The 21,902-nt window shown below is 47.3% G+C and overlaps 1 protein-coding gene across 1 annotated transcript in view; it reads right to left on the reverse strand.

Moving 5' to 3' along the window:
- Spred2 (sprouty related EVH1 domain containing 2) overlaps window positions 1-8,520 on the reverse strand; it is a 108,127-nt gene extending 99,607 nt beyond the window's left edge. The window contains exon 1 of the mRNA XM_031342390.1: window positions 7,730-8,520. Coding sequence (XP_031198250.1) covers window positions 7,730-7,755 — 26 coding nt within the window. The 5' untranslated portion in view covers window positions 7,756-8,520. The remainder of the gene's footprint in view (window positions 1-7,729) is intronic.
- Window positions 8,521-21,902: the final 13,382 nt, after the last annotated feature.

The following is a 21,902-nucleotide window of genomic DNA, read 5'->3' on the forward strand; positions in this document are numbered from 1 at the left end:
AAAAAAAAAAAAAAAAAAAGAAAAGAAAAAATCTTTTTGTATACAAGAAGAAAGTGAATTATCATTAAATGTTTATGTAGGTGAAATTATTTTTTAATGAAGAAAACATTAACTTCCATCAGCATGTTTACAGAAAGCCTACTGATACGCATTGTCAGGCCTTGGATAGAAGAGTCAATAAATTCTTCAGACATCATGGGCAAAGTTTCCCTGTGCACCTGCAGTCCCTATGGAACACAAATGTAAGCCCAGCCAGGATTATCGGAGCCATCAGGACTAGGGGAGAGATCCAGGGCTATGCAACAGCAGAAAGAAATAACAGAATCAACCATGAAGACAGAAAGCAAAGCATCTTATTATCACATGAATCGGGGAAAGGCGACTGACATTTAGCCTGGCACGTTTCTATGCATTTATGAATGGATCTGCTGGGAATATAACTATGAACAATGTAACCAGATCTGAAAAGAATTACTACTGCAAAGGCTGAGAGAATGAGCCACTGCCATACATTTCAGAAGCTGCCAGTGTCTGTTGTAATATCTTCAATCAGAAGTACTTAATACAGCCAAGTGTGCCAGTGCACATCTGTAACCCCAGCACTCAGGAGTCAGAGGCAGCTAGATCTCTGTGAATTCAAGGCCAGCCTGGTCTACATAATGTTCTAGGCTAGCCAGGACTACTTAGTGAGACTTTGTCTAAAATATAAAGCAAAAGTACTAAAAGCTAAGAAGAAGTCAAGCTGATTCTTTACCTCCACCTACTAAGCACAAATAAAGAAAGCTGTGTTTTCAGTCGGCTACTTTGACTTAGCATACGTAAGCACACTTTGATAGTCACGTGTACAAAAGACTACACGTTGTTAATAAAGATAATCTAAGAAAGGGAACCTAAGTGCAGTTGTGATGGTGCAGGCCTTTAATCCCAGCGGAGGCATTTGGATCTCTGTGAGTTCAGGGCCAGCCTTGTCTACAGAGTGAGTTCCAAGCCAGCCAGAGCTAAAACAGAGAAGAAACCCTGTCTCAAAAGACAAACAGATAAACAAAACAAAGAAAGAAAAGAAAGGGAACTGAGTAGTAATAAAACAGCTGCCTTTTAAGTGGGTGGGCTCTTGTGCCAGTCAGTATCAAGTCTTTTATTAAACCTAGCCTATTTGCTTTCCATGACCTGAGATACCTGTCAGGCCATTTAAGTACAAGCCTACGCAGGGCAAACATGCAGAAAATACACCTTGTCTCCACCCACACGCATGCAAACCACAATGAAATGCAGCAGGCCAAACACAAACCCAAAGCACAATGGGTTGCTCAGAGACAATTTAGAAATACCCTAAACTCGCCAAATGCCATCATAGTTAATATTACCGTGTTAGACCACAGGAACAGAACAGCACGGGGGTGGGGCAGGCTTGAGGATGATGGGGGGAGGGAATGTCTAATGAACAGAGCACATTACATATGTGGGCATGAGAGTGTAAAAGAATAAATCAAAAACACATACAGTCTGCCACACAGGGCACTGTGTGCATCCATGGAAAATGTGATCAGAAGCTCTAAAAAGAGCCCCCACATGGCCCAGGTCTTACTTTTAAGGTCTAACTTCCTTCAGAGACAATGAGCCAAAACAAACAAGCACACATATCAAAACTTCCTGCTTGCTCTGCCTCCATTAGCTGGGGATCTGCTGTTTGTGTGTGTTTGTGTGCAGCCAGTCATGTCGGACCTCTGCCAGTACTGGGGTTCATCAGCACAGCTGTCTCCAGCATCAAGTGAGAATACTCCACCGGAACCCTGCAGCTACTGCAAATTATTAATATTGTGATTTCTACAGACTCCTCGCAGGGGTGGAAACACAGACCCATCTTACTAAGAGGTACTTCCAAGCTGGAAATGTGCTGATCCAGTGACACAATGCCACAGTACAAGCTCTGGGATACAGAGACAGAAAGAATCAATGCTGGAGCTCAAGAGCTCCAGGCCAGCCTCGGCAACACAGTGAGACTCCCTAAGCCCCATCTCTAAAACATAACCAATCAAACAACAGTCAACTTCTGCTTCCCAATTCTAACCTCAACAACTACAGTCAGAATGGTCCTGAGTTACCCATGACAGAGTACCACTCTCTGACAGTTCTATAATCAATTTCACAAAACTGAGCCTTGTGTGCACACTCAGAACAGCTAAGTTGCTCAGAGGATGGCTAACTACAGCCTAGGCTGAACAAGTGCTACAATTATATACACGTATGCGCTCGTGTACACACACTGCCAACGGGGTGTTGATCTCCCCTTAGTTTTTATCTATATCACCTGCATGGATGGATGGACGATGGATGGATGGATGGATGGATGGATGGATGGATGATGGATGGATGGATACCACATGAGTCCTGGTGCTCACAGAAACCAAAAAAGCATATTCAGATTTCCTGGTACCAGAGTTACATACAGTTAGTTGTAAGCTGTCCTGTGGGAACTGAGCCTGGGTCTTCTACAAAAACAGCTCTTACTGGCTGATCCACCTCTTCAGTCCCTGGGTCTTTTCATTTGCTGCTATGAATGCCAAGCTACCTGACCCACAAACTTCTGGAGATTCCTCTATGTAGCCCTGCTACCTGACAATAGAAGCACCAAGATTCCCAATGCATACAACTGTGTCCAGCTTTATATGGACTCCGGAGAGTCTAACTCGGGCCCTTGCATGCTTTCACCTGCTGAGCCATCTCCCCGGCCCCCAAACAGCATTTCGAAATAATAATATCTATTACTTTCTTCAGTACACATTTATTAAGCAAATACAATGTCCTCAATGGTATTGGGCCAACAGCAGAAAACTATGCAATGGAATTACTAAGCAATAACCCTGAATCCAAGAAGTCCATAGTCTGATACAGAATCTAGCCTGGGAGACGCAGCTTCGTGGTCAGAACTGTCTGGAAGAATAAAAGGAAAAAAAAGATTACAGCCACTGGAGGTGGAGCAGGGGAGGATAAGGACAGCCTCGCAAAAGGATGGCTCAGAGAGCCTGGAAGGATGAGTAGCCATCACCTATGGATGGGAAGTAAAACAGAATCCCAGAATGAGGAGAAACAGTCACAGTAACCTAACACTCTTAAGTTCAAGGCCACCCTCGGCAACACAGGAACTTCATGGTTAGCCACAAAAACAAACACACAAAAACAGCAGGCATAAGAAAGTTGTTAGGGCAAAATAGGTGTAGGTTTTCCTGCTGCTTTCCTGACAGGTTTTACTGGTTAAGGCAGCAGGAAAGCGGATGAGATTTGCTGTAGCCACAAAAGGCGGCAGCATCTTCTACGGAACGGACCAAGATTCCAGCTCTGCGTGGTCCACTGATATTTCCAATGTCAAGGGTTTTCTACCTGTAAAGACTGCCTGGCACAGAGACTCAGCCAGCACTACATAGCAAAAGCCATTTCAAAAAATAAAAACAAAGGATCCTGCTTACACAGAATAGAAACACTGATTTTTAAAGGCCAATGCAAGACAGGTTGTGGTGGTAACTTGCCTATATTCCCAGCACCAGGGAGGCAGAGGCTGGAGGATCACAGAAAGCTCATGGGTAGTAGCCCTATCTACATTAAGGGCCAGGTGAGCCAGGGCTACACAGTGAGACTCAAACAAACAAATGCATGCTAATTCAGTCAGCTGGGCTTGGTTGTACATATCTGTATATGATCTCTAATACTCAGGGGGCGGAGACAGGAGGACTTAAAAGTTCAAATCAACCTGCCTGGACTAACTCAGAGTCAGTTCAAATCTAAACAGAACAATTAGTAGGACTCTGTCTCAAAATTTAAGAATTTTTGAAATTTAAAAAAAAAAAAAAAAGCTGAGTCTGGAAAGATGGCTCAATGATGAAGAGCATTTGCTGCTCATCCAAGACTGAGGCTTGTATCCAGCATTCACATTAGGGCTCACACCTGTCTATAACTCCAAACCTACAGGACTTCACAAGCACTACGCTCACATGCACAAATGCACACCCAAACTAACAGTACATAGAAAACAATTTTTTTCTGATCAGATGTGGCATTATACAAATGTAATAATTTGTATTACACCCCAGCACTTAGAAGGTAGAGGCAGGAATATCAGGGAGACGTTCAAAGCCAGTCTTGGCTACACATGGAGTCTGAGGCTAGCCTGAGCTCGTGGCACCCTGTCTCAAGAAAACAAAACTCAGCCGGGCAGTGGTGGCACACACCTTTAATCCCAGCACTTGGGAGGCAGAGGCAGGTGGACTTCTGAGTTTGAGGCCAGCCTGGTCTACAGAGTGAGTTCCAGGACAGCCAGGGATACACAGAGGAAACCCTGTCTCGAAAAACCAAAAAAAAAAAAAGAAAGAAAGAAAGAAAAAAGAAAAAAAGAAAGCAAAACTCGGGGCCCTGTTGGGGAGAGTGGATGGCACACCAGGTAAGAACTTACATGCAAACCTGATGATCTGAGTTTGGTTCCCAGAATCCACATAAAGGAGAAAAGAGAGTACCCACTCCACAAAGTTGTCCTCTGACCTCCACAGGAGTAACATGGTACACGTGTACACACACCCACACACCATACACACTGAACACATACACAAATATTAAACCTTTAAAAAAACAAAATGTCATATGGCTCAGCATTGCCTGTATTGGGTTTAATGTCCTGTACTTGTTTCACCTTAATAAGTCTAACACTCTAGTAATATTACCTTTGAACCTCCTTCCATAATCTTGGGGAGAAGTGCAGAATTCTCACCCAAGTCTAACACTCCAGTATATTACTTTGAGCTTCCATCCATAATCTTGGGGGGAATACAGAATCCTCATCCCCAAGTTTGTTTAACTTCACTTTAATTTGCTATGCTCCTCACAGCTCATGAAAATGAAGAAAACCATGGCAACAAAAGACTGTCACCAATTTAGTACAATCAGGGACCAAGGAATGACTCACAGGAACAACCAGGAGGCAAGGAGGGCTACAGCCATAGTGAAAAGTGCCCACCTAGCTGCATGAGACCAGGTTCATTAAGGCTGGCCACCACCGTTCAGATACTAGCTAGGAGCAAAGGGTTCTTCCTAGGGCTGTTGAGTGAATTCTCCACTTTGGAGAGTAAAGGGGTAGTCTAGGACAAACTGCTTAAACTCTCCTCAGATTCCCCAAAATGGAGATAACACGGTTGAATCCTACATATTGCATTGCTACAGGAATCCCATGAAGACACTCCAGAGGCCAGTGTGAGGAAGCATACTTGTCATTCCAGCACTCAGGAACCTGAGACAGGAGGATCCCCAACGTTAGAGTCCAGCCTGGACTACACAAAAAGTCCCAAGCTAGCCAAGGCCCTATCTAAACAAGAACAAAAAATATAACCCCCAGAAAGCCAATTCAACAGTGGTGAAGACACCAGACTCTTCTAACCCTCTGAAACTAGAACCTATCTCTAAGACCTACTATCTCAACAGAATTCTTTACTTTTGGAGTCAGGGTCTTATTCTTAGCCCAACCTGGGCTCAAACTCATGACAATTCTCCTGCTTCAGTCTCCAGCTCCTGGGATAACAGGTGTGAGCCACCAACTTCAGCTTCTACAAGCCTTCTGATTGTAGTCAAACTCTGATCGCTCTCCCCAAGGCTGGAATGAGGAAGTATTCACTCAAGGTGGTGTCCTCACCTGGAATCCTTTGTCTAGACTAGCAAAGGGGGGAAGACACAAGGCTGACCAGCCACTGGAAAACAGCACAAGCCAGACCTGCACTCCCAGTGGAAGGAGCCAGGAACCTAATGCACACTGGGCAAAGCTCTCCAACAACCCCCAACAGCACAGGTACTGTTCACTGCCCCCAAGCTACTCCGAAGTGCAAGTACAGACAGGGACCCAGAAAAAGAACTGTTTATTGGCCAAGTTCCAAAAGGGGAAGGCCTAGCAGGTATTCCTTTCCCTCCATATTTCCACATTAAGCTCCCAACTTTCTCCCCCCACTTTATGATTTCAATGACAGGTATAGTAAGGCAAAATAAAATGTCTAAAACAGCCCAAAGCAAGCTGTGAGACTCGCACAGCAGGTGGGAACCTCTCCAGGGACAGGTGTCTTGACAGATTAGGGTTATGGCAGTCAAAGTTCCCTGGGGACACACTGAAGGAAATTCCCTTTGCAGAACATCAGCTTCCTTCCACCCAGCCTGACAATGAACGCCACAGGATAAAAGGCCATTTAAAAACAAACGAGGGCTGGGCTGCAGCTCAGTAAAGGAGCTCATGCTTGTCTGGATGTGCTAGGCCCTGGGTTCGAACTCCAGCACCGAAAACAAAGGGGAAAATGAGAGATTTCTTACAGTGGTAATCAGGATTTTGCCACCTGCTACAAGAGCTCTTTAAGCCTCCCGGTGGCCCAGTCCTGAGTCACTTCCCCTCTCTGCACTCTAGAGCGTTAATGCTCACGGGGTGGGGGGGTGGGGGGGCGCGGGCGCGGTGGACACACAAAAGCAAAAGACCCAGGGTTTGGGAGCTAGTCTCCAGTCACTCCGGCTCCACCGCTCCAGGTCCCCCTCCCCTCAGCATCCCCTAGACTGCAGACCCATTCTGGAGTCCAAGCAGGCGCCGCAGCTACCTTAGCTAATGGCAGCACTGAATGAAAGGAGCCGAGGCAGGCTCAGGATTTATGAATGTGCAGGGGAGGAGGGATATCATGTGACAATAAAGGAGAACGTCTTATTCACAAAAAAAAAAAAAAAAAAAAAAAAAAAAAAAAAAAAAAAAAAAAAGGTGGTAGCAGTCTCAGAGCCGGGAACGGCTAGGACCCCTGGCTAAGTACCCGCCGGGGGCAGAGCGGCAGCCCCGCCCCCAGCGCCCCGAGAGGGAAACGCCTCGAACACTGGAGAGGAGATCCAAGCCTCCGTGCGACTAAGGCGGGAAGCAGCTGCCACTTGACCCAGAGTCGGTGACAAGCCCGGGTCTCCCCGAGGGGCGAGCATAAGCACCTCTGACTAAGCACCGAGAGCTTTGTTCCCCTCGGGCCTGCGGGCCGGGCACACGCACGGGCACGCGCCCTCCCTCACATACATGCTAGGGAACGCGCTTCCCCGCACTCTCTCCCGCCCTCGCTGCACACGCTTCGGATCCGCCCCCAGAGCTGCCCCGACACCGCGGGGCGCGTGTGCCGGCCCACACGCGCGTGCACACACTCACGCGCGCCGGGACTCGGCAGGCTGCTCCCGCGCTCTGGCCGCTGCGCGGACCCGGGCGCACGGACCCTGTGCGGAGCCCGACCGGCCCTCCCCCAACTCCTCCGTGTTTTTATGAATGAAAATGTGGTATGCAAATGAGAGCGATTCAAGAAAACGAAATGGCGGAGCCCCGGCCCCAGAGGGCTACGGAGAGGGCTGTGGGGAGGGCAGCGGTGCCAGGCGTCACAAAGTCAACCATGCATACAGACCCATCGACCCCGGGATGCCCCGCATGGAGGGCGTCAGAGCTTCCGCTCCCGCAGCCCGAGGACCGCCCCGAGGTCATTTGCGCGCCCTTGGCCCGAGCTGCGACCTGGACTTGCAGACCCCAGGCGGTTTCTGCCGCCTCCCCCAGCCAAGCCGAGAGCCTCGCGCATAGCCCCGACAGCTCAGCCAGCGGCTGCACCCCAGGCCAAGTTCCCCCGACGAGTCCCCTCCTGCGTCCTTGGCGGCGGCCCCCACACCGCTCCGCCGGGTACCCACGTCCCACCCGCGGCGAACTTACTCGTCCGGGTGTGTTTCTTCGGTCATTTTCTTGTTCACCTAGACGCCTGTCCCGCGGCGTGCAGCCTGGCTCCCTTCATCTTCCTGTGCGCTCGCCCCCCTTCTTCACATCTCCGACATCTCCTGATTTGGTGGTGGAGGGGGGGGAAGCTAGAGATGAAGGGGGCGCAGAGGCAGGCGGGGAAATGCAGAGCCTCGAGATCAGGGCGAGGTCTGGGAAGGGGCGCACCGGACAGCGAACGCCGTGGGCCGGCCGGGCGCGGCCCCCGGGCTCCAAGCCGGTGCAGGGGCGAGATTTGGGAAGGGGACCCGGAGGGGAGAGCGGCAGAAAAACAAGCACGCTCGGGGCGGCGGGCGGGCAGCCGGCTGCGCTGGGGCCGGGCCGGGGTCGCCCCCGGGGGCCGGGCCAATCAGGGTTCCGGGTAGAGCTCCGCAGCCGGGGGAGGTGCGCCTGGGAGGCGGTGCAGGGCGCCCCGTCCGAGCCCCATCTCGCCACTCCACCGATTTACTCCATATTGGATTCTCAGCGCCGCCAACAGGAGGAGGAAGTAGGGCGGAAGCGATGACGTCTTCCCAGCGGCCAGAGGTGGTGGAGTGCAAAAAGCTTCCTACTTGCGACCAAAATAAAAAAGAGAGAGAGAGGAAAAAACACACTCACAAAACACTTTGTCCCGCCTACTGAGCGTGCCCTTCTACTCCTCCTCCTGCAAGCTTCCAGTCCGGGAGGATCCTCGGAACGGCATGGTTGGTACTGCGTTTGTCAGGCTCCGAATCCTTGTCTCCAGGGCTCCGGGTTTTAGGAAGCCCAAGAGGGAGGAGGCGGGAGCCGAAGACAAGAGCACATCTGGCTCCCGTTTTGTCCCCTCCCTCCTGCCAAACCTTTGGATTAAAAATCTAGGGGGGAGGTGGCGGAGGGCGGAGATGGGGAGGAGTTTAGATGCAGCCAGAGAGTTTGGGTTTGGAGTAACACTGCAGGGTGGGGGTTGGGGCAGTGCAGGTGGCCTCCGCTAGCCTCCACATCCCAACTCTGATAGAAACCATGAAAAGACAGGGATTTGGGCTTGCCAGTTTCCTGTATAACAGAGAAGATTCAGTTTCATGAGAATCTTGCGATCTTTTTTGTCCACAGAGAGCAAGTGTTTTTCTAGCCTGTATCTCAAGGTGGCTTCAAACAACTTGCTGTGTAGCCGAGGCTGCCCTCGAACTCTTGATCCTCTTGCCTCAGCCTTCCAAGTGAAGGGATTACTGTCATGCAACACCATACCTACCTAGAGCAGGCGTTTTTTAAAAATAAAATGTACACAGAAAACAAAAGGCAAACAGCCACAAAACTTTTGCATTGCAGGTAGAAATGAAGTTTAAAGGTAACACCAAAGTAAATTATCCAGTCGGTGAATAATGTTTCTTGTCTCCAGCTCTTAGACTCTCTTAGACCATCGTTTACTGGGCCACAGATTACTGCCTTTGCTGGGCTTTGGCCAAAGAGAGACCCAGGAACTCCTCACTACTCCACCCCCGGCCCGTCTTTTCTTTCCTTTTCCTTTCTCTTCTCTTCTTTGTTTCTTTCTTGCTCTTTTTTTTGAATGTGCGGGGGCAGAAGGGGGATGCATCCATGCATGTCAGCACCATGCGTGGGCGGAGAGGAGAAGCTGTTGGATCTCCTGGAACTGTTTGGTAGCCTTGTGGGTCCTAGGAATTAAATCACATTCCTCTGGAAGATCTTAACTGCTGAGCCATCTCTTCACACCTCTCTTTAAACTATTTTTCCTATGGCCTAGGACCTGCCTGAGGTTTTCTGAGAGGACCCATGCACCATCTAGACAATGAACGGGATTCCACCCAGGACTCAGCTTGTGGATTTGCCTGGAATCTGAATTTGTGGTATTAAAATCCGTTACAATATTTGAAGGGGACACAATGTTTTCACTTGACACTGGATGCCACTAATTACAGTCAGTGGGTATTTCCTGAGGTCTTGCCAGGGAACAAGGGACATAATACCTGTCCCTTTTCTGCTCCTCAAGACTAATAGACATTTCTGCCCTCCTGAATATGCCATTAGAGACATTCCACTTAGATTTTAAATAGCTATGAACCAAACTAGGGAATGAAATCTTTGCTTCAAAAATAGAAAACTGGGGTTGGCAAGATGGCTCAGCAGGTAAGAGCACTGACTGCTCTTCCGAAGGTCCTGAGTTCAGATCCCAGCAACCACATGGTGGCTCACAATCACCCATAATGAGATCTGGTGCCCTCTTCTGGTGCGTCTGAAGACAGCTACAGTGTATTTTACTCCTGAGCAAGCGAAGAGGCTGGATGGAGCAGGCCAGTCCTGGGTTCAATTCCCAACAGCCACATGATGGCTCACGGCCATCTGTACAGCTACAGTGTGTACTCATACATATAAAATAAAATAAATAAATCTTCAAAATAAGAAAATTGCTCTACAGAGGCTGAGGTAGGAGGACTGATAGTAGTTCAAGTCCAGCCTGAACTACAAAGAGAATCCTAGGCTAGACAGAGCTAGTAAGCAAGATCCAGTCTCAAACAAAACCACATAAAAAAAAAAAAAGAAAAGAAAAACAGCAGGCATGGTGGATCGTGTCCATAATTCTAGCATTCTAGAAGCAAAAAGGTAGGTGGATCTCTATGAGTTTGAGGCTAGTCTGGCCTATATAATGAGTTCCAGGCCAACCAGACTCCATGGTTAAGACCCTGAATCAAAGTAGTGGTAGTGGTAATGGTAATAATAATGATAATGATAATAATCAGCAACAACTAAAACAAAACCCATACACAAAACAAAAATAGATCTCTTAGAGGTCTATGCATATTGAGAGTTCCACGGGGACTTGAAAAATAAGAGTTTCGCCTTTGAGTCAGGTAGAAACTAGTGGTTTCATGCTTTCCACAACCATGATCTTTGTGGACACAGATTGAGGTTCAACACTGGATTCTGAGTGCTGGTGACAAGTAGTGGTGAAGACACCAGACCTCGGGACCTGCATTGGCTTTCTCATAGAAGACCTGACAGTGGGGTGTCTATTAATTCTTCAACTTTTACAGAATAAACAAAGCAAACCTTGATTTTCTTCATTTTTTTGTTTGGCTTTGGTGTTTTGTTTTGTTTTTTGGTTGGTTGTTTTGTGGCTTGGGGGCATTTTTGGTTTGTTTTGGGGGGCTGTTCTTGTTTGTTTTGAGGCCATGAAGAATATGAGACATGCTGGGTTTGGTGGTAGACAGCATTAATCTTGGCAGTCTGAAGGTGGATCTCTTGAGTTCAAAGCTGTATTAGTCTACAGAAGGAGTTCCAGGACAGCTAGGGCTAAAAGGTGAGACCTTGGCTTTAAAAAAAAAAAAGTCTGGGGTTTGGGGGTGCTGTAGAGTTGCTTAGTGGTTAAGAGCACTGGTTGTTCTTTCAAAGGGCCCAGGTATGATTTGCAGCACCCATATGTGTATTCACAACCTTCTATTAACTCTAGTTCCAAAGATCTGACATCCTCTTCTAGCCTCCAAGGGCACAAGGTACCCAAGTATTGCATACATAGTTATACATATAGGTAAAAATATCCATACACATAAAAGGAAATAAAAAGAAAACAAAAAACAGAGACATTCAGAGCTAGGGGAATAGGTTAATATGATACTTGCTTGCCATTCAAGGACCTATGTACCTTCTTTAGCACCCACAATTGACAGCCTGAAATTATAATCCCATTGCTGGAGAGATGGAGACAGGCAAATTCCATAGGGCTTACTAGTCACTTCTGTGGCCTGACAAGTTTCAGATTGAAAAGCAAGGTGGATGGCCCCCAAAGAACAATAACGAAAATGTACCCTCCATCCCTGTGTCTTATGAACTGCTTGGATCACACTGATCTATTTCTAGAGTTTGTTGTAATGTCTCAGCATCTACTTGTTTTGATTTGTACCATGGTGTCTTATTTTTCTTATTCTGTTACTCCCACAAACTATAATAAAAATGTTCTTTCTCAAAAAAAATCGGGGCCATTTGAAAATAAGTATTAGTTTGTCCTGATTTTAGATTTTAATTCAGAAGCATTATCATCATCCATCTGAAAATACTAGGTAGGCATGGTAGCATCGCCCGTATTCCCAGTACCTGAGAGACTGAGGCAAAATAATCAGTCAGTTGGAGTACACAGTTCCAGGCTAGTGTGGGCTAGAGTGAGACCCTGCCTAAAAAACAAAACGACAACAAAACCCAGATGCAAGTGTATGGTGGCACCATCTTTTATCCCAGGAGGCTGGAGGGTCAGGAGTTCAAGGTCATTGAGTTCCAGGCCAGCTTGAACTACTTGAGACTCGGTCTTTTAAAATAAAGTGTTTACTCAGTAAGATCTTAAAACTTCAAAAGTACTATCGATCTGCTCACAACTTCACGGAAACCCAACACAACTGCCTGCCTCTGAACTCCACAGGCTGGGCAATGGAGGCCCCATAGCTCTTCCTTTCCCGGGGGAAGGCTGCGGGGGTTGGGGGGGTGCTGCAGGAAAGCCCGGAGCGCCCCTCGGCGGCCGGAGGATCAGCAGGCTCTGCAGCGAGGCAGGTCCTGCTTTTCGAGCCGGCGGCCCGGTGGGGCGCAGTGCGGAACCGGTGCTTAGGCCTCCCCTGCAGCCTGCTCTCCCCGCCCTGGCCAGGCTGCGGGCTGCGGGCTGCGCATGGGATCGCAGGCCGGGAGCCGCGGCCCCGGCGCTGTCCTCGCCTCACCCCATTCTGCCCCTTCAGTATTTCTCAATGACCGGCGCTCGAGGACACTTCCGAAGCGGGGGAGGGGTGCCACTCGCGCGCGGGTTTATCAGTTCCTTCCGGCCGCGCCCCGGCCGCTGCAGCGCCTGCATCACTACGCTCGGGCGAGCAGCCTCGGGTACCGGCTGTGCCAAGGGAGCCCAGGACAGTGCAGATGTAGTGAGAGGCGCCGCGGCCCTGCAGGGTGAATGGCTCGGGCCCATTGCACAATCTCCGGTATAATTAGCCAAGGGCGGCGGCGGTGCAGGGCTCGTCCCCCGGGCAGCATACTTCAGGATCATTTTCCCTTTCGGTTGCGTAGCCGGGATTTTATTAAACAGACGAAAGGCCCCCGCCCCGCCTCCCTTCACGCTGGTGCAAGTATTATGAATGAAACGCCAACCCCGCTGCTGCTGAGGTCGCCACTTGAGGTAGGAGGGTGGCTCGACCGTGCTCAGCAGCTCACCAAAGGCTTGGGTATGCCTTTGCTCCGGAGAGTCAGAATTCAGGAAATAATCGACAGAGCGGAGAAGGAAGCATTCTTTGTATAAAAATGTAACCGCCAGGGTTTGCCCCAAGTTTCAGTTTACAACTGTACAAGCCTCAGCCAATTTAAGAATGGGTTATGCAAAGGGTCTTTTCGTCTGTGGCTGCTCACCTAGCTGGCTGCAGCTGGGTGCGGAAGAGCTGTTTCTGGCAAGTTACTAGCCAATTCTAGCCCTACCCCCACCTACTCTAGGAAAGATGGGGAAGGCTGACCTTGGGGTGCACTCCTGAACTCCTTAACAGGAGGCAAGAGGATTGCGAATTGCATCTTGTCAGAGTCAGAGACAGAGAGGGGCCCTCCCCTAACTGTTGCAGAGGATCAGAATTTCTGAGTCAGGCTGGGTGGGGTCCAGTTAGTAGAGTGCATTATAGCATTTATTGTGCATGAAGCCCTAGGTTCGACTCTGCAGCCCCTCATTAATCCGGCCTGTAACCTTAAGGTCATTCTTACCTACACCGTTCGAGAGAAAACCTTAAGTTCTTAAGGTTTTCACAGAGGAAACGAAACAAACCAAATGAATAAAGACTAATTAATTCAAAAACTGCAGTAACTGAAGCTGGAACCATGTCCATAGTTGAATGAATTTTAAATCTTGCTTTTTGTGTATTTAACAAGCATGTGAAGGAAACCCTTGCCACCGCCACCTTCCCCCTCCCCTACCCATCCCCTTCCCTGTTTTAGCAGTCTCTATGTAGCCCTGGTTGGCCTGCAAGTCAGTCAGCCTGCTTCTGCCTCCTGAGTGCTATGCTTTAAGGCATGGACCACCACATAGGCCTAGAAAAATTTCATTCTCCTAAAGTTTAGAACCTAATTTCTTTCTCTCCCCCGCCCCCCCCCCCCCGTTGTTGTTTGGTTAGTTTTATTTGTTTGTTTTGGTTTTGGTTTTTGTTTGTTTTTGGTTTTTCGAGACAGGGTTTCTCCGTGTAGCCCTGGCTGTCCTGGAACTCACTCTATAGACCAGGCTGGCCTCGAACTCAGAAATCCTCCTGCCTCTGCCCCCAAGTGCTGGGATTAAAGGCGTGCACCTCCCGGCGTTTGGTTGGTTTTTGTTTTCGAGACAGGATTTCTCTGTGTAGCCCTGGCAGTCCTAGAACTTTACTTGGTAAACTAGACACACCTTGAATTCAGAGATCTGCCTGCCTCTGCCTCATGAATGCTGGAATTGCACGCATACACCACCACTTCTGGGCTCAACTAGATTTCTTTTTTGCAGATATGAACTGGTATATTTGTGAAGACTGAACTGAGGTCTAGCTGCTAGGCCAGCATTCTACCACCAAGAAATGTCTCTAGTTTCTCCTCCACATATCATAACTTAAACAAAAGAAAGAAAGAAACCGAGGAGCTTGCTTTGTAGAGCTGGCTAGTCTGACTCTCACCACCCTTCTCTCAGCCTCCGGAGTAACTGGGCTATGGCTGTTTACCATCACTCCCAGCTTCTTTCACACGTGGGTTTTTAGTGGGTGGAAGGCAAGGCAATCATTTTTCATATCTACTTAAGGTCAAGGTATTCTATGAAGCCACAGAGATACCAAGGCACATGAACCCAGGTTCCTGCCTTCTGGGGTTTGTGTTGTGTGTATCAGGCATCTAAAGAACAGGTTAGGATTTGTGGGCAATGGCTGGAGGTGTCTGTGTGAGTAGGGTAAGCACTAGAGTAAGCTGAGGTCAGGGCCTGGGAGGTTTGAGTCAAATCTTGGCGGATAGTGTGATGGCAGGATTGTGGATAGATAACCGGAAGAGAAGGTAAAGAGAGAGTGAGTCAGATGAACATAAAGGTTCTGAAGTGCACGAAGGGGTTAGAGACAGGGACCAGGACAGAAACTGGCCAGGGCAGCCACAAGGTCCCAGCTAAAGGGTGTTTGTTTTTTATTTTGAAGTCATGAACTTTCCTTAGCCAAGTCACAACTAATCTTTGTTCAGTCCCAAATCCTTGCCAGGTCGATTTTAGTTATGCAAATGTAGGGCAAGTGGCACCCATTGTTCTGGGATTAGTGAATAAAGCCAAAGTCGCACACTGACGGCTCTTGGGAGGGATCAGAGGACTCTCAGACAAGGTTGGTTTTGACTGTCTTTCTTCTTTTTTTTTTTCTAAGTAAAACTGAACCTAAAACCAGAATGTTTTATATAAAACTTGAGATCATTGGTTCCTCCTAGGGGGGGAAAAATAGGAAGAAAGGCTTTGGCAACCCTGAGTGCCAAGGTCCAGTTGGTAAAACTTGTTGAGTAGAAGCTGCTCTATCTGGCGGCCCCAGGAGGCATTTGAGCTGGTGGCCCTTGGAATAAAAGGACATTTTGTGACTAGATCCAAACTCCCATTCCTGACTCCAGCTAGCTAGAAATTGTTACTGAGCAAAGCAGTTTGCATGGAAGGAAAGACACTGATCACCAACCCCCTTCCCAGAAGGCTGCATTATGGGTGGGCAGGCCTCGCAGGGTACATTCAGGCAGGCCTGGTCACAGCTCAGTGACAAAGAACAGTGAGGCTCCTAAAATAACAGCTAATGCCTATCCCAGTTCAGGCTCTGTTTCTAAGATAACCTGGCTGTCTGCCACTCCGTAGGGGGTTCATTGAGGAGCTGAAAAAAGTCACCAATTGGATCCTGCTGGTAACCTAACATTTTCAGAGCAGGGAGCACAGGTCTCAAGAGTTTACAATTCTAATAGATTTGATTACTCCTAGCACAGTATGTGGTTTGAAGTGAAAGAAGTCAAAACTAGTTAGACCTTTTCTTCCAAGACCAAAAATACCAACACATGACAAAGTACAGTGGCAGAGACCTGGAGACAGATGAATTCCCAAGTGAAAGTACCTTAGCTTGCCTTTGTGATCTGTGAGCTACAGGACTGAGGAGGAGGTCGTCTGGGATGACTCCTGATTTCTTACTTGTGCCTCTTGGTCCTCCTAACAAGATCAGGATAATCACTAAGGATGAGGGAGGCTTGTGCCGCTTGAGGACTAGCAGCATAATAAGCGATTGCTACTACCAAGCTGGAACACACAGTAGGCCAGGACAGAGGGAAGCAGAAGTCAGAGATGGAGGTGGGGCATAGTTCATGGGGTACGAGGAAACACATGAAGTCAGTCCTGCCCTGTGCCTAGGGTGAGCCTGATTTTCAGGATGTAATAGCCTTTGGCGTGAGTTAAGTTAGGTTGAACCTTTGTCACTAATAGCCAAAAAAGTTTGAAAGCAGAACATCATTCTTTGAATCATGAAGAGGAAAAGAAAGTAAGGCATGGAATATTATTTACTACTACTATTAATGCTATTTTGGTTTCTCACCATTTATTTGTAAAAAATATTCTACATTCACAGTTTTATCTTTCTTTTCTTTCTTTTTTGTTTGTTTGTTTGAGTTTTTTCGAGACAGGGTTTCTCTTTATAACCCAGGCTGTCCTGGAACTCACTCTGTAGACAAGGCTGGCCTTGTTTTATTGTTTGTTTGTTTTTTTTGTTTTTTCGAGACAGGGTTTTTCTGTGTAGCCCTGGCTATCCTGGAACTCACTCTGTAGACCAGGCTGACCTCGAACTCAGAAATCTGCCTGCCTCTGCCTCCCAAATACTGGAATTAAAAGTGTGCGCCACCACTGCCCGGCTTTATTTTTCTTTTAATATTTATCTTCTTTTTATTTATCTATTTATTTATGAGAAAAGATATGACTGCATATCTTTGGCTCACCTGAAACTCGCTATATAGACCAGACTGACAGACCTCCTCCAACTCACAGAGATCTGCCTACCCCTCCAGGATCAAAGGCATGTGTCATCAGGCCTAGCTATTTATTTATCTTTAGTTATTTATTGTTAACTAATTAAATCTGGCTCATGGGCCAGAGAAGACCCTCAGAGAAGATTCTGATTGCTTTTAATTTTTTCTAAATAAAGCTAAGTTAGTTAGTTTGTTGGAGAGAGGGTTTCTCTGTGTAGTCTTGGCTGTTCTGGAACTTACCCTGTAGACCAGGCTAGCCTCAGACTCAGAGATCCACCTGACTAATAGGCATGAGCCACCATAGCTAGGTCTAAAATTAAGGTTTTCTTTTAGGGTATTTTATAGAAAACTCTTTTCTATAAAATAAATAAAGTAGGCTGGGCAGTGGTGGCGCACTCCTTTAATCCCAGCACTTGGGAAGCAGAGGCAGGCAGATTTCAGAGTTCGAGGCCAGCCTGGTCTACAGAGTGAGCTCCAGGGCAGCCTGGGCTATACAGAGAAACCCTGTCCCGAAAAACCAATATATATACATATATGTGTGTGTGTGTATGTATATGTATATATATATATGTATACATATATGTATATATACATATATGTATATATACATACATGTGTGTGTATATATACATATATATTATATAATTTTATATGTATATAAAATATAAAAGACTTGGTTCTTCCTGGAAAAAAAGGAAGGGCTTAGCAACAGTGAATTCCTACTCTGTGTGTGTGTGTGTGTGTGTGTGTGTGTGTGTGTGTGTGTGTGAGAGAGAGAGAAAGGTGCATGTGTGTGAGTTTGGGCACATATGCACACATGTCAGGAGCCTCTACCAGGCCGCAGGAAAATAATAAAGGGGGTGGGAAACCCGAGACCCACCAGAGCTCCGGGTACTCTGGCCAGATGGACAGGGGAGGCTGCCTGCTCTCTCCACATACCACCCTGGTGGGCATCTGGCTGTTGAGAGCCATATCCCAGTCCACAGGGGTGAGGTAGGGGAAGGGGTTGGAGAGGAGAAAGCCCAGGGGTACCTGGGCCTCACGGAGTTCTAGCTCTTGGGCATTACACGACACTGCTGGACACCGTGGAAGAGCTGAGAACAAGGCAGCGGGGTCTCCAGGGTGGCAATAGCCCCGGGCTGAAAGGAGAAAGGGGGCGGGGAGGGCTCCAGCAGGCGTGGGGAGTTCTTGGTCTGATCTCTTGGCTGGAGCTGGGAGACTTTCCAGGAGAGGAAAGCCTAGTCCATTTCCCCAGGGGCAAGTCTAGAAGAAAGGAGGCAATCCATGGTCTTAAGGCATTTATTTTAGAAAGGAGAGCTGGGCGGTGGTGGCGCACTCCTTTAATCCCAACACTTGGGAGGCAGAGGCAGGCTGATTTCTGAGTTCGAGGCCACCCTGGTCTACAGAGTGAGTTCCAGGACAACCAGGGCTACACAGAGAAACCCTGTCTCAAAAAAAAAAAAAAAAAAAAAAAAAAAGGAGAGGAGTGAGGGAGAGGGAGAGGAAGGATAGAAAAGTAGAGGCAGGCCCATGGCCACATGTAGAGAGGGGAAAGGGAAGAGAGGGAACAAGAGGTGAGAATGAAAACCAGAAGCTAAGAGGTTGAGAGAGAGGAGAGAGAGGAGGGGGCAAACAGCCCCTTATATGGTGGGTTGGGCTACCTTTCCGTTCTCAGGGATGGGGCATACCTGGCTGGGTTGGAGTTCAGCCAGAATACCAGGAGCTGGGGCATTGTCTAGCCACAGGATACCAGGGTGAAAGTGGTGTCAGCAGTCTTATGTCTTCAGGGCGTGGCTTTACTGTTCGGTCCCTTGTAGCATCTTCTACTGGGTCTCTGGAAGTAAGTCTTGCTCGACCAAGAACACAGACTGTTTTTCACTGTCCAACACACACACATGTGGAGGTTAGGTAGCATTCAAGAGTCTGCTTTCTCTGGTCAAAAGTTCTTTTAGATGAAGAGCTGGCTTTGTCAGCCAGCATGGATCCTTTGACTCACCCATCCTGTGAAGAGCACCACAGCTAGCACAGACTTTAAACTGGCCATTAAATCTGCCTGTGACCTTGTAAGCTTTGGCCACATTCATCTGATGGAGGCATGGTCCTTGGAAGCACTATTACAGTTGCTTGTAGAGCAATCAGCCTCCTCCACAGAAGTTTCTTTGGTAGGGGTGGGTGGGTGTGGTATGGTAGAAGTAGGGATGTGGTAGGAGAGGTGTTGAGACAGAGTTTCATTAAATAGCCTTGTCTGGTCAACTACTTTGCTACATAGACCAAAGCTGTCTTGGAATTCACAGTGATCCACCTACCTCAGCCTCTTGAGTGCTGGGGTAACAGACATGCACCACCACGAGTGAGACTCCTAAGAGAGATGGTAGGAGGTGGGTTAGCAGTTTCACACAGGTACATCTGACTAGTGCCAAGGATCTGTAGAGACTTGGATACAATGAGACTGAGACAGCACTGAGTTGTCCAGCCTGTTAGTGTGGGGACTCGCATCACCCTCTCATTCCAGCTCCCTGTCTGTCTGTCATGTCTGACTTTTACACCTCGTCCTCACCATCGTCCTCCTTCCAGGAAGACATCAGCAGAGAAAAGGAACAACAGTGACAGAGAATCAGAATCTTAGAACTGAAGGAGGATAAAAGGTCTGTGTTTGTCGGGCAGTGGTGGCGCACTCCTTTAATCCCAGCACTTGGGAGGCAGAAGCAGGTGGATTTTTGAGTTTGAGGCCAGCCTGGTCTACAGGCAGGACTATACAGAGAAACCCTGTCTTGAAAAACTTAAAAAAAAGGGGGGGGGAGGGTCTGTGTTTATGGCATCTGTCCTTTTAACAAAACAAATGACTTTCTGAATTGTCATTGGTATTTGTGTGTGTGTCCATGTATGTGCCTGCCTCTCTCTCTCTCTCTCTCTCTCTCTGTGTGTGTGTGTGTGTGTGTGTGTGTGTGTGTGTTGTTTGAGACAGGTCTCACTATGCAGCCCTAGCTGACCTGGATGGAGCTCACTATGGAGACTAAGGTGGGTTTTAACTCACAAATTCACTTGTCTCTGCCTCTCAAGTGCTGGGAACTAAAGGGGTGTGACACCACACCCAGCCCTCGTTTAGAGACAAGTTTCCAGTAGCCCAGGCTACCCTCCAATCACAGTGATCACTCTCTTATGTAGCTTTCCTTTTGCCGAGATTACAAGCATGCAGCCACACTTTTCACATATCTGCTAGGGATGGAACGCTTGCCCTTTCCTAGGCTCAACATTGCTTCACCAGTGTTTCACCCTCACCCCATCTGAGACGTGACCTGCGCTCTTTTGCACTAAATAAAGATGAGATGAAAACAGTATAGTAAGGCTGGGTTGTATGTAGGTTCACTGCTGCTCTATCACAAGCCTCCACAAATGCAGTGGCTAAGAGTGGGAAGCATGGCTCTGTGATCTATCTGCTTATTGGCTCTGCGCAGCAGGCAGCCTAGGAGATCACAGATATGATGGACAGGCTGATTGGCCAGGGCTGGGTAAGTGTCACTGTGGTCTGCATGATCAGTTAGCTTCCAGTAGGCCAGCCCAGTTGGATCACATGTTGGTGGCAGGGTTCCCAGATCAGCAACAAGGCCAAACCCATTGTAGATGTTTTCTCTTTTCTTTCTTTCTTTCTTTTGGACTGTGCTTAAATCATATTTGTTAATACTCCATTAGCTAAAGAGGTCATGTGGTCGACCCAGAGTAGTTGGAGTCAGGTAAATTCTCCTTGAAGAAGGACTGTCATATAAAAACAGGTTGTCATATACAACCTGCTTTATAGCAACAGTAAGCATTTTAGTTAGGCCTGGTGGTACATGTCTATAATCATTGCTTGGGTGGTAGGAGCAGGAGGGTCAGAAGTTAAAGGGTCATTCTTGGCTATGTAACAAGAGTCAGGGCAGCCTGTGAGCTATTCGACACTATCTCCTCTCAATGGGACACAAGGATCTCCCTGGGAAGGGGAAATAGAACAAATTTTACAGGTAGACTGGGGGCAGGTGAAGATGGGAACAAGAGGGATCAGGTGAGGGGTAGGGAGAGAGAAAACAGTCAAGATTTTATCTACAAACAAACAATACACACACATACATACATATAACATATACATACATACATACATACATACACACATATACAGAGAGAGAGAGAGAGAGAGAGAGAGAGAGAGAAAAGGAGGCAAAGACTTGTTATGCTCATTTGCCTAATTTTTTTAAAAAAAATTACATTAATCTGTTATATGAGTCCCCATATGTTCAAATGTTTCTGGAGGTCAGAGGATGAAAGAAGTCAAATCTCTCCATCTACCACATTGGTCCCAAAGACTAAACTCAGGCTTGGCATCAAGTACCTTTATCCATTTATCTCCACAGCCCTGCTTCTTAAAGAGATGTGTTTCCAAAGACATCATGACAATTTGCATGTCTGTAAACAAAAGCACATTTAAGAAAACATTGAAGTTGCTCTTGAGGCTGGTAAGATGACTTAGTGGTTAAGGGTACTTGTTGCTCTTTCAGAACATCCAGGATTGGTTCCAAGCACCCACATGGTGGCTCACAGCTATCTGTAATTTCAGTTCCAGGGTATCTGATGCCATCTTCTGGCTTCAGTGGGCACTGCATATAGCTGGTGCACAGACATAACATGTAGGCAAAATATAAAATAAAAATAAATATAAATATTTCATTTTGCTTATGTATTTATTTATTTATTATTTATTTATTTATTTCAAGACAGAGTTTCTCTCCATCTCTCCTGGCTGTCCTGGAACTCACTCTGTAGACCAGGCTGGCCTCGAACTCAGAGATCTGTCTGCTTCTGCCTCCTGAATGCTAGAATTAAAAGTATACACCACCCTGCCTGGCTGACATTTTATGTTTGAGACAAGGTCTCTCTGTATAGCTCTGGCTGACTTGGAGCGTGCCACCACACTTAGCAATATTTTTTTTAAAAAAAATCACAAAGTTAGTTAAGCATGGCGGCTTACACTTATAATCCCAGCACACAGTAGGCAGATATCCAGGCCAGCCAGGGCTGTATAGTGAAACCCTGTCAAAATACTATAAATAGTTATAAAGCATTATAAAGTTGTTTGCAACTACATTCTCCAAAAAGTAAACATTTTTTTTTTTTTTTTTTTTTTTTTTTTTTTTTT

This window comes from Mastomys coucha, unplaced genomic scaffold, assembly GCF_008632895.1.
Source record: "Mastomys coucha isolate ucsf_1 unplaced genomic scaffold, UCSF_Mcou_1 pScaffold22, whole genome shotgun sequence".
Taxonomy (NCBI): Eukaryota; Metazoa; Chordata; class Mammalia; order Rodentia; family Muridae; genus Mastomys; species Mastomys coucha.